The sequence below is a fragment of the Silurus meridionalis genome, chromosome 6 (assembly GCF_014805685.1).
Source record: "Silurus meridionalis isolate SWU-2019-XX chromosome 6, ASM1480568v1, whole genome shotgun sequence".
Taxonomy (NCBI): domain Eukaryota; kingdom Metazoa; phylum Chordata; class Actinopteri; order Siluriformes; family Siluridae; genus Silurus; species Silurus meridionalis.
The window spans coordinates 28,878,478-28,897,673 of record NC_060889.1 but is presented as its reverse complement, the minus strand read 5'-3'; the positions used below and the strand labels follow the sequence as shown (position 1 = coordinate 28,897,673).

Genomic DNA, 19,196 nt, shown 5'->3' with positions numbered 1-19,196 from the left:
TTAGTTCATTAGTGGATTTCTTCTCACTCCTGCAGAAAAAGTCAGGATTAAGGGTGTGTAAATGATGCTTGTATCTAAATTATCTAAATCAAGGGTGTATATGAGCACTAACACAGTCTACACAACTGGGGAAATTTTCTGGTGTGTGTCTGCAGTGAGAAACATCACACACTTCTTCTGAGTAAACACCGTATGTGAAAATGTATTTTATGCATATTTTATTGTAAAAATGTTAATGTAATCACTTTTGATACTGTAAAAGGCTGTGCTACACCTCTAGCAGCCAGTAGAGGGAAGTAGCATCACAGTGAAAGCGACCATTCAAGAGAACTCGGTTACCCATAATTCTCCTGGGTGATTAAACTGGATTACCTGCACCTGCCAGGCAGTTTACTTAAGACCAGCCTCTGACACCGAACTTCATCATGATGTTGTAGGGGGTTACAGGAATGGTATATCAGGGCATTTAATAAGAATGGAAAGGAATTGAAAAGTGTGAACAATTCAGAGGAAAGAAGCAACAACAGAAAACAATTTCTTGGCCAGAAAAGAGAAAAAAAAAATAGACAACACATTTACAGGAGACTATTCTTGTTTTGTTTATATGTTAGGACGATCGATATATATATATATATATATATATATATATATATATATATATATATATATATAAAATTCTTTTTTGGATGTTCTCTACTTTTTTCCTGATTCAGTGAAAGTTCTTAATAAACACAAGCAGATGGAACAGTGATTAGATATATTTAAATCAGTTGTGTTTAAATCTATCACTATGTGGATAAATTCAGGATTAAAATTATACTGTGCTTACCACTAGAGGGAGACAAAGACATTTTTCACTCTCGGAATTTGAACTCCAGCCACCACAAATTGAGTTATTGTAGCCCTCTTGTCAGCTCAATCCAATCTGCCCCTTTTTCCTCTAAACTCTGTGAAGAAGTTGTTTGTGTCATTTATAGAAAATGCTGTGTAAAATTTCAGCAATTTTTTTAAACACAAGTTACCACAGGAGTTTATACATTGTACCACTGACATAATTTTAATGATTTCTTAAATCATATGTTTTACAGTGTGTGTGTTTTAAAACCGTCTTAACATGAAAACATGGACACTTTTGTATCAACTACTACAGTATGTCTATTTGACATGTGACACTACCATCTCTCTGCATGTTAGCACATGAGTGAGTATGTTCACAGGAAGTGGTCAAGCTTTGTCTCATACCACTGAAAGTAAACTGAAAGAAATAAAGATAAAAATACTCGCAGCTTCCTGGCTCTCTGTGGGTACAAAGGAAGGGGTACGGCTTTAACACTCACTGCCGCGCTGCAACTCAGTCAGTCATTAGAAGGACAGGATGGAGATCAGCTGACTACCTTTGATGGTCTGTGAGTAAATGTTCTCTTGGTGTCTAAAGTGATGAGGTTATTGTTCGAATAGGACGTTTGTGTACTCTAGGTGGATCAGCGTATCCATGCTATAAGAATTTTTTAGTTTGAGGTGTACTATAATAGTTAAATAGTTATGAGTATCAATACAGCACAGGTGTTCATAATCTACAATGTAAACGCGTCTGTATTGTTGTAATCTGAATTTGATCTATCCCACATTGATGTCTGCTGTTTAGTAATGGCCACTTATATTAATTTTACTGACTACCTGAAATGATTTCAGCTGCTCTGAAATGAGGGGAAAATTTTTTTAGCATATACTTGTTGAAAATTAATTATGTCGTATGATTGTCCAGAAACATCACTAATAATTGTTTACCTGTCTCTGTTCAAATATAAGCCATAAATGTGCTGAAACTAACCCTTCCAATGAGTATTATTACTACAGGCCTGGTAAAAGAGACACTTTTGTGGTTGTGGTTTCTATTTGAATGCAGTGGTGTGTGAAGGGAGGGAGGAGGTGTGTGTATATATATAACAAGACAAGTGAATGGTATTAAGAGGTGGATTAAGTCGGGTAAATCCCCACTGAAGGCCCAGGTACCAAATGCACGGCCCGCCACTGGTATTAATGGTTAAGGATAAAAAACTATATGATACTATGAACTTTGAAATAGGCTTTTCTGACAGTATTGGTGGCTCAGACACACTCTCCCAGTTTAAGTGCAGATTCAATACATATCTTTTTAGCGAGTTCTACACATAACACACATCACATATCATCACTTGTGCTTGTTAATATTATAAACAGCAGCTATGCTAATTCCTCTCCACAGCTTCTCTCTCTCTCTACCCATTCCAAGGCATCCTGAGGTTGCTCCAGCTCCAGTCGTATCCCAGCTCATGAAGATTATAGACTTTTAAAAAAGTAGATGCCGACACTGCAAACATCCAGAACCATCTAGGGACGTACCAGCACTATTTGGATTCCACCTCATGTGGAGTTTTTACAATGGAAGTCTTTGAGGCTTTGGCATGGAAAAGCTGGTGTTGGATCTATGGTGATCTCAAATGTTGAGCTATTTTATGAGTTGCTCAGTAGCTCCTAATTCCATAACGTCAGATGACCATATAACACTGTAGAAAGGACATTACTCATAATTTTACATTTCAGTGCTCATGTTAGTTCTCACTCTCCAGTGTTCTGTATTGTTTAAAGACTATAATTACACTCTTCATGTCACCCAAATGAGGATGAGGTTCCCCTTTTGAGTCTGGTTCCTCTTGAGGTTTCTCCCTCATAACATCTAAGGAGGTTTTTCCTTGCCACAGTCACCCCAGGCTTCATCATTAGGGATAAATACACATAATTTACCTTAATTCTTACATTTTGTAAAGCTACTTTGAGACAATTTCCATTGTGAAAAGTGCTATAGAAATAAACTTGACTTGACAACAGTGACTAAAAATGTAATCATTTACTGCTGTTGTTATTTGCTGCTTTAAGATTTAATGTTTGTTCGCACAGTTTTAATGGAATCCATCAGGATGTCGCGAGCGAGCTGATCACAAGACCTGATGCTCGTGAGTCATAGCAGAACAGATCCAATGCGACTGTCCTGAAGTTAGCAAACACAATAGCACTTCAGTAAACTACCATTTTCACATCATGAGGATTATACAGTTGTTGCTGACCGTGCTGATGTTTCGCCTTCATCCGTGACACTGCTGTGCTTTTATTTTCACATGCTCGTGCATCACTGTGGTACTTTTATGCCACACAAGCTCCGCTTTGCAATAACCTGCAGGTTCAGGTTTCCTTGTTGAGTTTAATATTAAATGCTTACATGCCCTGGATGACTTGGTATGCACCCTTTTTCCTGCTGCCGGTTGACCCTGTACTGTCCGCCATTTTTGCTTGCAGCTGTATTATCTTGCCATAATGCTGAACTATAACTTGAGCAGCCCAAATAATCTATAACAGCATTCATTGACGAATAATTTTAATATCAATAATTGATATTTTATTGAATAGTTGTTGCCGTTCTAATATTTATTTTAATTTTGTATATATACAATATAATATTACTGATAAAATCTCACAGATAGTAAATTTAATAAGTAAAGTTTGCATTAACTTACATATCCATAGCAGGGTGTTCATTTTATTACCCCCATGCATCATGTTCTCATTCACTTCTCCTGTTTAATAATGATAGCATGTCATACTATAAATGTAATAGTAAATGTGATGTTTTGACAGATTTACATTGGAGATGATGATGATCATTTCAGATTAATAGATTAAAGCCATCTATCTGCAGGATAGGATGAATGGACATACTATAAGTAATTATGTTTGATAAACAGACTTTTATGTTATCTTCATCATCCTTTTGGAATCTTCCAGGCAAATACTATTCAACCGCTAGGTCAGATTCTTCTCAAAATGTGGAGGTTGAATGGCTTATATGGTCACTGCCTTTCTGGTGGGTGGGTGGTTGTTATTGAGAAACAGGAAGTGTTGATGTTTCTGTGGAAGTGAAAGAAGTCACAAATAGAGTCTGCAGGCAGTAAAGGAGAAGTTAAATATCTCTAAGATACATTTATTCTTTCTTTCTTTCCTAGTTTTGTGATCTGACCAAGAAACACATGAAGTGCTGAGACTTTAACGTACCACTGCTCGGTCAATCATTAAAAGGACAGCATGAAGCTCAGTCCACTCCCTGTGATGCTCTGTGAGTAAATTATCATGGTCTGTCTTATTGTTCATTCGTACATTCTGTACGTCTGCTGTGAGGCAATGTTCATTGTGAAAGCAATATAGAAATAAATACATTTAAAATTGTATACAGTATAATAATACAGTGTGTATGTTTATATAATATATTGTCGAAAGTATTATGTCTACTGGTAATATGTATGGTATGTGATATTGATTTGCTCGAATTTGCTCTTATAATTTCCTCCTGGGAAGCTGTTCCACTAGACTTTGTGTTCATATGCACACCACACAATTGTTATACTTTGTGTTAGTCTATCACATGAAATCACAATAAAATACATTTGAGTTTGTGATTATAACATGAAAAATTTGGAAATATTCATGAATAATGAATAATGTATGAATAATTTTGCATTGCACTATATATATATATTTAATGATATTGGCTACATATTTGGTTATGAGTAAAATAGTGATGGCTGTTTAGATTGCTTGAATACAAATGAATCTTGTGAGTTTGCTGCTTTCACAATGTGCATTTTTTATCAATAGACTGAATCAGTATCATGTCATTTGTTTCTGTTCCCGTTTCAGTGTCTCTTATACCAGTGGCCCATGTTCAAGGTGATTTATTTATAGATTATCCTTTATATTCTGCACAACTTTATAACTTGTAATGTGGACCAGGGTTGTGGAGAATTTGATATTTTATTAAGGACCATTTACTTTGTGCTCTTTTTATTTTCGTAAAAATGACTTTCAGTTCATATAAATAATGCTCATTCAGTATATAACAACCCAGCTATTAGGGTTGCACAAGCAAGTGCACTCTTAGTGCCGGTCCCAAGCCGGATAAATGGGGAGGGTTGCGTTAGGAAGGGCATTCAGGGTAAAACGTGCCAAATGTAAATGCGGATCACGAATCAGAAATTCATAAAGATCGGTCGAGGCCCGCGTTATCAAACCGCCACAGGTACTGTTACCGGTGGAAATTGGGGTACTGTTGGCTGAAGGAGAAGAAGGAGAGGAGGAAGACGTCTACAGAGACGTCAGGGAAAGGAAAAGTGTAGGAGAGTGGAGGTTCGGGTTGGTAATTTAAATGTTGGTACTATGACTGGTAAAGGGAGAGAGATAGCTGTTGTGATGGAGAGGAGAAAGGTAGATATGTTGTGTGTTAAAGAGACCAAGTGGAAAGAGAGTAAGGCCAGGAACATTGGATGTGGGTTTAAACTGTTCTGACATGGTGTGGATGGAAAGAGAAATGAATATGAATTTCTGATTTGTGATCCGCATTTTTGTTTTGGTACATTTTACGCTGGATGCCCTTCCTAGTGAAACCCTTCCCATTTATCTGGGCTTGGGATGGGCACTAAGAGTGCACTGGCTTGTGCAACCCTAATGGCTGGGTTTATGTCCTACTACTTGATCTGGAAAAATGTTATTGATGCATCACTAATAAATAATCTAATGAAATAATTCAGAATTATTAGATTATTGGAAATTATTTTTGTAAATTTTTTTTAACAAACAAATGCTTTGTAGGGAGTGCTAAAGCTGTGCTGTCCATAAAGCCTGATACACTTGTGTTCAGTGGAGAACATGTTACTCTCAGTTGTGATGTACAAGGAGGAGCAGGTGCTCAGACAACATACAGCTGGTATAAGAATAATACCAAACTCATAAAGATTGGACGTGATTTATTAATCACAGGGATTGGATACTCTGACAATGGTTCTTACACCTGCAGAGGAAATTATTCAGAGCTGAGTAATGCTGTTGTAGTGATTGTATCAGGTGAGTCTTTTTTTTATTTTTCTTAAACATACTGTTTGACATTCCTTAGCTAATAAAAAAAGCTAATATTAAGCTAATAATTTTTCAGGATTAATTTTCACTTTTTTATGTAAAAGGTACTTTTCTATCAACCTACAACTCTGTTTTATATATATATATATATATATATATATATATAATATATATATATATATATATATAATATTGAAATCATGTGTCCCACAATTATTGGCACCCCTAACAATTCCTCTGAAAAATTTTTTTTTTTTTTTTTTAAATATGGTTGGTCAGGGTATCTAGGGACTTTTAATTAGTAATTCATGATTTCCTGTTTCCCTGGGGTATAAATATGACGTGACACAGAGGCCTAATTCTATTACCCATTTGTCAACATGGCAAAGACAAGAGAACACACCATTCAAGTAAGGCAGATGTGTGTCGACCTTCATAAGTCAGGCAATGGCTACAAGAAAATAGCCACTGGCCTCAACTTGCCGGTATCTACAGTCAGAGGAATCATTAAGAAGTTTAAAACAACTGGAACAGTGACAAACAAGGCTGGAAGAGGTCCCAAGTTTATCTTGCCACAACGCACAGTGAGGAGGATGGTAAGAGAAGTAAAAAAATTTCCCAAGCTCACCGTCACAGAATTGCATCAAAGAGTGGCATCTTGGGGTCACAGAGTCTCCAAAACAACCATCAGACGCTCTCTACATGCCAACAAGCTGTTTGGGAGGCATGCAAGGAAAAAGCCTTTTTCACTAACACTCACAAACGTAAACGCCTGGAGTTTGCTAAGCGGTACTGGGACTTCAACTGGGATCGTGTGCTTTGGTCAGATGAGACTAAGATTGAGCTTTTTGGCAACAAACACTCTAAGTGGATCTGGTGTAAAACAAAAGATGAGTATGCCGAAAAGCACCTCATGCCCACCGTGAAGTATGGTGGAGGATCTGTGATGCTGTGGGCCTGTTTCTCTTCCAAAGGCCCTGGGAACCTTGTTAGGGTGCATGGCATTATGAACGCTTTGAAGTACCAGGATATTTTAAATAAAACCTGATGGCCTCTGCCAGAACGCTGAAGATGGGTCGTCATTGGGTCTTTCAGCAGGATAATGATCCAAAACATGTGGCAAAATCTACACAAAAGTGGTTCAGCAGTCACAAACTCAAGGTCCTCCCATGGCCATCTCAGTCCCCAGACCTCAACCCAATCGAAAACCTGTGGGGCGAGCTAAAGAGAAGAGTGCATAAGAGAGGACCTAGGACACTGGATGATCTAGAAAGATTGTGCAAAGAAGAATGGTCAAAATCCTCTCTGTGTTCTCCAATCTTGTGAAATGTTATAGGAGGACATTAAGTGCTGTCTTGTTGGCAAAAGGAGGTTGTACAAAGTATTAACATCAGGGATGCCAATAATTGTGGCACACATGATTTCAAGTTTTTTTTTTTTTCTAAATGTGTGATTTTTTTACCACCAAAGTAATGTACTTAAATAAAAGGTTGGATTTTTCTCTTTTTTTGCATTTGGGTTCTATGTTGTTTAAAAAAAAAGGAGAATTTTTAGAAGTCCACGACCACATCTTAAACAAGGGTGCCAATAATTGTGGAGGGCACTGTGTGTATATATATATATATATATATATATATATATATATACACACACACACACAGTGGTGTGAAAAAGTGTTGGCCCCCTTCCTGATTTCTTATTTTTTTGCATGTTTGTCACACTTTAAGGTTTCAGATCATCAAACTAATTTAAATATTAGTAAACAATAACACAAGTGAACACAACATACAGTTTTTATAAAGGATTTTAAATTAATAAAGGAAAACAAAATCCAAAACTACATGGCCCTGTGTAAAAAAGTGTTAAAACTGTGTTTCATTATTACTATTACATTTACATAGCGCTTTTCTGCAGCACTCAAAGCGGTTTACATATGAAAGGGGGGATTCTCCTCAACCACCACCAATGTGCAGCATCCACCTGGATGATGCGACGGCAGCCATATTGCGCCAGAACGCCCACCACACACCAGCATATTAGTGAAGAGGAGATAGAATGATATAGCCAATTAATATGAGGGGATGATTAGTAGGCCAGGGGGCAAGTTTCTTTTTGGCCAGGATGCACCCCTACTCGTTTTTCGAAAGGCATCCTGGGATTTTTTATGACCACAGAGAGTCAGGACCTTGGTTTAACGTCTCATCCGAAGGACGGTGCTTTTGACAGTATAGTGTCCCTGTCACTATACTGGGGTGTTAGGACCCACACAGACCACAGGGTGAGCACCCCCTGCTGGTCTCACTAACACCTCTACCAGCAGCAACCCCTTTTTTTCCCAGGTGGTCTCCCATCCAAGTACTGGCCAGGCTCAGCCCTGCTTAGCTTCAGTGGGCAAGCTGTCTTGGGCTACAGGGTGATATGACTGCTTTATCACATCTGAGTTCAATTTCTGTAGCAAGACCCAGGCCTGATTACTGCCACACCTGTTCACAATCAAGAAATCTCTTAAATAGGACCTGCCTGGACAAAAAACATCCTCTTCACACACTACTATACACTATACTGTGTGTATAGAGAGATAGAGAGAGATAGATGGATGGATGGATGGATAGCAAGCAAGCAAGCGGTATCTAAAGGGGAGATCAGAGAGTTGTGTAGAGTTATGATGAGATCCTGATCTAGAGATGAATCACATGGGATGACCAGCAGTTCAGTTTTGCTGGGGTTAAGTTTTAGTTGATGAGTGCTCAGAACTACTTCAGGACAAAGTGTGAAACAAACAAAATTGATTTTGTATCAAATCACCTTTCCATTACCATTCACAAATATGAAATAGTCACTTGTTAAAGCACAGTGAATTTTCTGATTATGTTGTAAAAGTGGAAAACTGCTCTGACACAATAATTATTTAATTCCAACAGATAAACCCAAACCGACTATGAGAGTGAATCCTCAGAGCTCCGTCTACACTGGAGACACGGTCACTCTGAGCTGTGAGCTGCAGCACATGACTGGATGGGAGTTTAAATGGTACAAAAATAAGCAGTATTTACAGCATTTGAACACTAAACATGAATCCACCAACATACTCCATGTGACAGATAATAATGCAGGAGAAACAGTGTACGAGTGTATAGGAAACAGGTCGAACACATTGGCACGCACACTCTACTACACAGAGCACAGTGATCAAGTCAGGATTATTTTCAAAGGTACGTTATGATTTTTCCCTTTTAACAGGTTTGAAATTAGCTTGGTGAACACAAAAATTATTTGGATATGTTTTTAAATATGTTCATCATTTGTGACCAATGAACTGCCACAAGTCTAAGGAAAGTGATTGCAAAATGGATAAACACACCCCTAATCTTTTATAATGATGTTTATACTTGTATGCAAAGTGAGAAATGTAGGAACACTCCATAATAGGTGTAATCAAGTAACTGTTGAATTCTAATTGGTCAAGATGTGGTTTTGTATAACACAAGCTCTGTCAGTGCACGACAGACAGACAGACAGACAGACAGACAGACAGACAGACAGACAGACAGACAGACAGACAGATAGATAGATAGATAGATAGATAGATAGATAGATAGATAGATAGATGCTGTTACACTCTAAGATGTATGTGAGTTTGATTTTGTGACACAATTATGAATTTTTGGATAGAATCTAGAATTGTTTATTAAATAATATTATGATCATGATAATTTAGTATTTCCTGTGTAACAGAGAGACCATCAGTACTGAGTGTATCTCCACAGAACTGGCTGACTGAAGGAGACTCAGTGACTCTAAGCTGTGAGGTTACAAACTCCTCTACAGACTGGACATTCAGCTTGTACACAGTTGTTCCTTTTAGAGATGGTGTAACTCAAATAAATAATACTCACAATTCTATCATGTATGTGGAGCTTCTCTCAGACAGCAGCAGAGGATCTGGAGGCTCCTACACTCTCAGTCCTTCTGCTCTTCATCACACAGGAGTTTATGTGTGTAGAGGAGAGAGAGGAGAACCAGTCAGATACACACTGTACAGCAATCCACAGCCTGTATGGATCTCTGGTGAGAAAATTTTTGTTGGGCTTTAGTGTACAATACAAATTTTAAAAATAAGATCAGAATTAATGCAACCTTTTTAATGCCCATATAAAATGTAGTTAAATAATTGCAGTGGATATGAAAAGTCTACACACCCTTATACAATTGCGAAGAATTCTTTTATATATACAGACAGAAGCAACAACATATATAATTTTAGCATTGTTACATCTTTAATGTGATCTTCTATCTGTGCCAGCACTTTAATAATTTTTTTCTGAAGCCATGTCATTAATTATAATATGTGCTGGGTCACTGTCTTGTTATGACATTTTTCTTTATTTTCAGCTTTTTGACAGAGGACAAAGTTTTGTGCAAAGGGTCTTGGTATTTTGAGCTATTAATAATTCTATTTATTGTGCCCTTGACCTAGCTGAAGGAAAGCAGTCCCATAGCATAATGCAACCACCACCATGTTTCACTGTTAATATGGTGTTCCTTGGATGATGCTCTGTATTGGCAAAATATACCTTTTAGAAATATGGCAAAAACATTTAAATCCTTGTCCTTTCCTATATAATTTGTGATGACTAAATGAATCTTTTGGCTTAATCCAGACAGTTTATATTGTTTTTGCTACCCTACCCTACAGCCCATACTTCTGCAGAATACAGGAGATGGTAGTCACATGCAAGAAGTGAGCAGTACCTGCCAGAAATTTTTGTAGTTCCTTCAGTGTTGCTTTTGGCCTCTTGGTAACTTCCCTTAAGATTTTTCTTCTTATTCTCTCATCAACTTTGGATGGCCATCCTGGTCTTTGAAATGTCCTGGTTTTTCTCCACTTATTGATGGTGGTTTTGACAGTGTTCCATGCTACATTCAGTGCCTTCAGTTGTCAAGATCTGGGGGGTGGTTTTGGGTGCTTTGACTGGGCCTCTAGTCCCTATTCCGTACTTCCTTTCCCCTAGACCCTACCTGTGTCCTAAAGTTTTTCAACTTCTCATTGCTCCTCTGTGTATTTAAGTTATTCCTTTAACATTAGTTCTTGTTGGTTCATTGTCTTTACGTTCTTGTGTCATTATATTGATGTCATATGGTTGTTTTCGAGTTTCTGTTTCTAGTCTCTATATACATTTTTGTGTAAGATTTTTCCTGATCAAGTGCAGTTATTCTTAGTTTCACCTTAATCACTGATTGTATTTGTACTCTTTGCATCTGTCCTGTGCCTTTTACACAATTACACAACTTTCCTGCTTTCCTAACTCAGTTTTAATGGTGTTTAAGCTTTGCTTTTTGCAGCTTTTATGATTATAAATTATTCCACATTAAGCATACCTGTCTTATCCTAGATTAATAAAACCATATTTCAAACACACATGCACTTGTATGACTAATTGTACAACATTTTATAAACATGTTTCTGTGTTTAAGGTGAATCTCCTCCAGTGTCTCTGATCATCAGTCCCAGCAGAACTCAACACTTTACTCGTGACTCTCTCTCACTGAGCTGTGAGGACCAGAGTAACTCTACTGGATGGACAGTGAGACGATACACAGACAGTGAAGGAGTGTTAGATTGTTCACAGTGGGGATCAGTTACAGGATCTACATGTAACATCAGCTTCCTCTCCACATCCTACACTGGAGTTTACTGGTGTGAGTCTAAATCTGGAGAAAACAGTAATCCTGTCAACATCACAGTTCATGGTGAGTCTTCATGTAGTGTGTATACTGTTAAAGGAAAAGAGAAATGTTTCATAATTGAATATTAAGAACACCAAGAGTATGAATGTGTGTATGCCATTTTGTAGTGCAAGTACACATACATACTTACATTTACAGGTAATATGTGTAATAACACTGTGCATATATGGTATGTTTAATATGCTCTGAAATGTAAAATGTGTCTGTAAAAAAAAAAAAGTAGGGTGCTGGAATCAACCTGAAAAATAACGATGAGATTGATTATTAAAAATCCTTGTCTTTTAGTTATACAGATTAACTAGAGATAAAATCGATTTATATTGTAAATGTGGTTTTCTGTGTGATAGAAGGTGAAGTGATCCTGGAGAGTCCTGTCCATCCTGTGACTGAGGGACATCCTCTGACTCTACACTGTTTATATCGTAACACAAATCCCTCAAATCTCCAAGTGGATTTCTATAAAGATGGATCAGTCGTCCAGAACCAGACTACAGGAGAGATGATCATCCATAAAGTCTCAAAGTCAGATGAAGGTTTCTACCACTGTAAACACCCAGAGAGAGGAGAGTCACCGAAAAGCAGGATCTCAGTCAGACGTGAGAAATCATTTCATTTTCATAAAAAAATTTTACTGTCTTTGAATGATGAATTTTATATGTGCAGTGTTTAAATGCTTAAATTCTGGCCTCTTACTTTCCCCAGGCTCAGGTTCTCTATCCAAAGGTGAAACAGTAGGAGTGGCTGTGGGATTGAGTTTGGTGTTTTTGGTCATTGTTTTACTGATCCTAATGGTCCTGCTGTGGTACTACAAAATAAATAAAGGTTAGCGCATATATATATATATATATATATATATATATATATATATATATATATATATATATATATATTCACTAGTTGTATTTTTTCTATTGTATGTTTTATCTTTTGTAGTATTTCTGTTTACACTGTGATCAGTTTAAAATAAAGTGTATCCATTAATACGAGGTGGTATCAAAAGGTTTTTAGGAATTTTTGGGAATGTGTCCTGGAAGTCTTCTTTGTGAAGCACCTCAAGCACTTTCTGTGATTCGTACTGGATCTCCGCAACGGTGCGAACACAGTGACCTTTGAGCTGGATCTTCAGCTTGGGGAAGAGGGTGAAGTCCTCAGGGGACAAATCTGGCGAGTAGGGTGGGTGCAGAAGTGAAATCATGTGAATTGTTCTCCGATGATCATCATGCACAAGATGCCAAATGGTTTTAACATTTTCGGAGTTTGAGCTCATTGAAGGTCTGCCTGATCTCTCTTCATTGTTGTATGTCAAATATTTGTCATGTTCAACATCTTTGTGGCAGATTCTCACATTTTCTCTTTGTTTTAACTTGCTGTCCATAATGAAATCACAGATGTGGAAATGCATGTGATCAGAAAAGCACTGTTAGTCTTGATTCTTTTTTTTTTTTTATACCACCTCGTATTTATAGATGTAGAATTAGAGTAGAATCTGTCTCCCTCTATTGGAAAGATACAGAAATCCAATCGAATATCAGAACAGAGTCAGAGCATTTTCTTTTGCATTTGGAGGCTTAACTGTAGATGAACTCTATACAGTAAAGTACAGATGATTCCTGTAGTGATTAACACACTGCAATGTGTTAAGTTGAATTTGCAGCTGAGAGCAGAGAAACCACTTACTCATAGGTCACGAAGAAAAAGCAGACAGACAGGACAAATTTTAGTGTTTCTAATGCCACAAAAAGTGATTTTTATAAAATGTATTTTTTATGCACACGGATACAATTCATTGAGATGATTTTGTTCTCTGCTACTGCAGATGCTGGACTTAATGATGTGATGTATGCTGAGATCCAACTAAAACCAATGGAACAAGAGAAGAGAACACAAGGTAGAGCTAAATGATAAACATTTATTATGTATCATAGACAACCTGCACAATGTTTTAATGTCACAATGTAATGAAATCACTCCGTAGTGCTGTTACAAGAGAAAAAGTCAGCAACAGTGTAATGTTAAGTAATGGAGTTTTTGTTTCCTTATAGTAGTTTGCAGTAGTGAGCCATACATGTCACCTGTAAGGCCTTCATTGGTGTCCTACCTGAATCAATTCACCTCTTAATACCATCATGATGCTATGTCTATAGAAACTATCAATATTATAGAAAAACGCAGTATAACAGAGCTCTATATCACAGACAGAAATCTCATAGTGAGAATGATTGTCATCACTAAAGCAAAAAATCTAATGAACACAATTCAACACGTCTCCTTTCACTGTAGCCACAGCTGCACCTTCTGTATACATCATCTCTAGCAGAAGCATCAATATCAACCTCATAAAATTACCCCTGGTTACCCTGTATTTTTTGCAGTACAGTTTTCCTTACGATTTGAAATTAAGGAAATACATTTTTTGGTTGTTCTTGGTTTTGTTTGTGAGAAGAGAACACCAATGTATAAATAGTTAAACAATTATGAGCTTAACAACTGTTTGGGCTGACCTTTCCTCATGATGTTCCGCTTTTCTTGGAAAGTTTAACTCTTTGGATGCCTTGATACACACCATTTCAGCATACAATACTGGCAAACTTCATATAATTGAAAAAGAAATTAATGGTAAAATGTACTGATAAAATTTTGCTGGTATCTACCAGGATGATGAAGATGAAACAAGGGTCTACATTTCAGAAAGACAATCATCCCGAACACACAGCCAAGGAAACTCTCAATTGGTTTCAGAGAAAGAAAATGAAGCTGTTAAAATAGTCCCACCAATCACCTGACTTGATCCCATCAATAATATCTATAGAAAAAACTAAAGATCAGAGTTCATAAAAGAGGCCACAGATCCTTCAAGATTTGACGACTGTTTGTGTAGAAGAATGAGCCAAAATCGCATCTGAGCAATGCATGCAACTAGTTTGTACATATAGGAGGCGTCTTAAAGCTGGCTGTCATGTTCGGAGCGCCTGCCTGTTTTTGTGAAAGGGACGTGATGCCGATGTCACAGTACCCTTCCCCCTCAGCCCCTAACCTACTGCCAGCAGAGAGTGGGCCCCGAGTCCATGCCATTGTCCGAGAGCGTCTGCATTGCCGTTCATGCTTCCGGCCCGGTGCTGTACCTGGAACGAAAAGTCCTGTATCGGAAAAAACAAGCGAGTTATTCTGGCATTGCAATTTTTAGCTCTTACCATGACCTGAAGAGGAGCATGATCCGTTACCAGGGTGAATTGTCGGCCCTCTAGGTAGTAGCGCAGTTCTTCCGTCGCCCATTTGATGGCCAGGGCTTCTGGCTCCACCTCAGCATTCCTTTGTTCTGCTGCCGTCAGCTTCCTGCTGACGTGCAGCACCGGGTGTTCTTCCCCGTCGAAGCTTTGCAAGAGGACGGCTCCATTCACCTTAACTGTTGATTTGTGTAAAGCTGCTTTGAGACAATGTCTGTTGTGAAATGCGCTATACAAATAAACTTGACTTGACTTGACGGCTCCCAGTCCGGTTTCCGACACGTCTGTGTGAACCACGAACGGCAAACTGAAGTCAGGGTTTCCCAGCATCAGCTCGCTAGTTAATGCCTTCTTCAGCGCCTGAAATGCCTGCTCCTGCTCTCTCCAACCACTGGACCCACTCAGGTTGTCCCATCTGCATAAGATCCAAGAGGGGGGATGCTAGGGAGGAGAAGTTAGGGACGAACCTCCTACAATAGCTTGCCAACCATAAGAAAGCACGTACCTGTATCTTTGATGTGGGACAAGCATATGCCTTCACCACCTCCTATCTTTTTTTCTTGCGGCTTCAAAGGGCCCATGCCGATATGGTATTCCAGGCACTGTGCTTCGGTCAGCCGCAAGTGGCATTTCCCTGGGCCTTCCTGAGCTCTCCCAGCAGTTTGTGTAGATGAAGGTGTCTATGCCTATGTTCTAGAATGTATGACCACGTTGTCCAGGGAGGCAGCTGCGAAGTGCGGTTGCAGCTGCAGGACTATATCCATGAGCCTCTGGAAGGTGGCTGGTGCTTCATAAAGGCCAAACAGGAAGACCCGTTACTGCCAGTGACCGTTAGCCCTGCTGAAAACTGTTTTAACCCAGGCCTTCGGGGCCAGCGCTACCTGCCAGTACCCCTTCGTCAGGTCCAAGGTGGAAATAAATCTGGCCCTCTCCAGCCATTCAACCAGATCGTCCACTCTGGGAAGCGCGTAGCTGTTGAACTCTGAGATCTGGTTGATCTTACAGAAGTCATTGCAGAGCCTTAATCTCCCATCCGGCTTTGGCACCAGCACTATAGGGCTGGACCATGTGCTGGCTGAGTCCTTGATTATCCCATCGTGCAGCATCTTTTCTATCTCCTCTTCGATAGCATGGTGGCGGGCCTCTGGGACCCTGTAGGGACGATGACGAATTATCACCCCTGGTGGTGTTTTAATCTCGTGCTACACCTGGAGTCGCAGAGAACACGTCAGTAAACTGGCCCACGAGTTCCGTTGCTGTGCCGGGATTAGCTCCTCCCCCTTCTTGACCAAGGCACACTCTAGCGGATCTGTGGGGGATATGCAGGGGGCTGACAGTGCCGGGTTAGTTTCAACCCATTTTTTCAAGAGATTAGCATGACAGATGTGTGCATTTTTCCTCTTACCCGGATCTTGCAGGCGGTGGTTCACTGGGCCGACTTTCGTGACAACTGTGAATGGGCTCTGCCAGTGGGCTAAGAACTTGCAGGTTGAGCTTGGGACCAACAGGAGGACTCGATCGGCCTGGTTAAATTCTCTCAGCCAAGCCGTTCAGTTGTATACTCTTCGCTGCTCAGCCTGCGCCTCTTCCATATGTTCCTTTACTATTGGAACCACCTTCTGTATGTGCTCCTATGGCGCTATCCATTCAGCACCCGCCTGGCTGTCGTGTTCGGAGCGCTGGCCTGTTTTTGTGAACGGGATGTGATGCCAACATCACTATATATATATATATATATATATATATATATATATATATATATATATATATATATATATATATATATATATATATATATATATATATATAAAATGTCTAAAAATAAACCTCAAAACACCTTCTTGCTAATCATATTTGTTTTAATTATGTTTTTAAATCATGTTTAATAATTTTAATCATGTCTATGTTCATGAGGTGTAGTTTTCTTTAGGAAATTAATCATGGATTTGTATCTTTCTCCCAACTAGAGAAAAGCAGTGCATGTGATACGGTATACTCAGAGCTACATCTAAGCATGAAGGTGAATATCATCACATTCATAAAGATTTAAAGTCCACACACCATGAAGTAAAGAAACATGTTTAAATGTGCATTGGTTCAACTTTGTCCACAAGCAAATTGACATACAAAAACATTAAATAATCATATTTTCTTTGACTTTTTTTAATCCATGTGCACAAATCATGGAAGACCTCATTGCTATACAATAATCAATGGCAAAGTCAGAATGTCTAACAATATATGAGCAACCATATTTATCTTCTCTTTCTGCAGTGAGCCACTAATGAAGCAAAAGCCACCAAACAGAGATCTGAAAAAAAGTTTATTTAGTTGTTTTTTTATCGTTTTTGTCTCTGCTTTTGTTTCAATGCTCTGCTGTTACCTTGCTATGATCTAAGCTTGGATAATGTAGAAAATGATGTATGTAGCTGTTCTGAGAACTTGCTCATATCAACCAGTTACACCATTCTGATGTTGTGGAGAGACATAATATTGGAATCCCCCTGAAGATAGTATTTGTAAACTACAGATGTTTAGGACCAGGATCAGTTCTGTGGAGCCCAACATCTTAAAATGAAAAAAAGTGGTTGAACAGATATTTCTGGAGTGAATGGGTGCAGCATCTGAACTAATCAGATAGACAGCTGGGAACCATTTTATCTACAATAATGGAGTGGACTGTTCAGTTCAGGCCAACAGTATGTTTGGCTGACTTCAATTTGTGCAGAATGAAAAGCTAAATAAAATTTGTAAAGGTTTGGATGAACAGAACCTTCTCTTGAATTTGCTTGGATTCCAATGTCCTGAGAACTTCTATAACTCACACATTGTAATTAGTAGTATTCTACTCTATATTTGCTTACCTACTAAGGTATGTACTGTGTACTTATTTTCCATTCAAAATCATTTAACTAGTCACTTATGTTCAGGTTTAATTAGTTCACTTTAGTGTGTTTATGTACAAAAAAATATTTTCTCATCAGTTTTAAAATCAATCTATGAAAGATCAAACCAAAAACAATTCTATAAAGGTGCCACTTTACTGAGTGAGAGTACAAGAACCTGGATCACAACATCACAATGCAGCAGCATTATACATGGAGTTTTTCCTCTTTCTAAGTGAATATATGTGTTTATATTTAGGGATGTATGGAAGGTAATTAATTAATTAGACTGGTGTTATAAAGAGCGCATTGTGGTTCAGCATGTTGTTTTGCCATCTCAGAGTTCTTGATTTGATTCTGAGCTGAATGGAGTTGAACATGTTCTCCATATGTGGATCTCTTCCACTTTTTAAAAACAGTCAGGAAGGTGGAGTGGCTCCACTGAATGACTGAATTAGGTATAAATGAGTGTGTATGAATTTACTGTATGTGTGTATGTACTATAAATCATCTGATATATTTCAGGTTTTATCTGTACAACATTTTAGATTTTATTAAAAATTTATTTTAAAGCTTTAAGCGCTTTCTTACATGATTCTGGCTAAAGCAAAATCTAAAAAAATAAATGCTAATTCTCACTAAACCCCTAAATGCTAATAATCTTGATTAAATGGCTAACAACATAGGTTCCAGTCTCACTAGCACATTAGACACCGTTGCCCGCATCTGATTAAAAAAGAGATGAAAAACACCTGCACCATAGTATAATAGTCATACGCATGCCCTCAAGAGAACGAGAAGCGTGTTCCCTCACAGTTTAGTAGTGAGGATTTTATGTATTTTTTCACTAGAAAAATTAAAAATATTAAAGAAACAATTGTGGAGGTCCAACCTTTGACAGCATCTCCTGATCCAGTAGTACCTAAAACTTCACAACTACACTGCTTTACATGTTTAGGACAGGAGAAGCTGGTGTTGGATCTGTGATGATCGCAAATGTAGAGCTATTTTATGAGTTGCTCACTAGCTCCTAATTTCATAACCACAAATGACGGTATAAGACTGTAGAAAAAACATTACTCATAATCTTACATTCCAGTGCTCATGTTAGTTCTCAATCTCTAGTGTTCTGTTTTGTTTAAAGACTATAATCACACTCTTGATGTCACCCAAATGAGGATGGGTTCCCCTTTTGAGTCTGGTTCCTCTCAAGGTTTCTTCCCCATAACGTTTTTCCTTGCCACAGTCGCCATGGCTGCTCATCAGGGATTAATGCACACCATTCACCTTAACTTGATTTCTGTAAAGCTGTAAAACCCCTCAGGTTGGCAGTTATTAAGCCCCTCATTAAGAAACCTAACTTGGATTCATTTTGGACTGGTATGAGAAGTGTTGAGTT

At 38.3% G+C, this 19,196-nt stretch overlaps 1 protein-coding gene across 1 annotated transcript; it reads left to right on the top strand.

The window, feature by feature from the left end:
• Positions 1-1,384: 1,384 nt before the first annotated feature.
• Positions 1,385-13,590, top strand: LOC124387545 (carcinoembryonic antigen-related cell adhesion molecule 5-like). The gene is made up of 8 exons (XM_046851958.1): positions 1,385-1,402; positions 3,673-4,147; positions 4,729-4,758; positions 5,677-5,928; positions 8,862-9,152; positions 9,676-10,008; positions 11,416-11,469; positions 13,505-13,590. Exons 2-8 carry the CDS (start codon positions 4,117-4,119, stop codon positions 13,588-13,590), a joined length of 1,077 nt encoding a protein of 358 aa, XP_046707914.1. The 5' UTR covers positions 1,385-1,402; positions 3,673-4,116.
• The last annotated feature ends 5,606 nt before the right edge of the window (positions 13,591-19,196 follow it).

What these genes read in the sequence shown, in the direction of transcription:
- LOC124387545 (XM_046851958.1), top strand. Translation starts at nt 4,117, where the DNA reads ATGAAGCTCAGTCCACTCCCTGTGATGCTCT. An exon ending in ACCAGTGGCCCATGTTCAAG is followed by an intron (nt 4,759 to 5,676) that starts GTGATTTATTTA and finishes AATGCTTTGTAG; the next exon opens with GGAGTGCTAAAGCTGTGCTG. An exon ending in CAGCAGAACTCAACACTTTA is followed by an intron (nt 11,470 to 13,504) that starts CTCGTGACTCTC and finishes CTGCTACTGCAG; the next exon opens with ATGCTGGACTTAATGATGTG.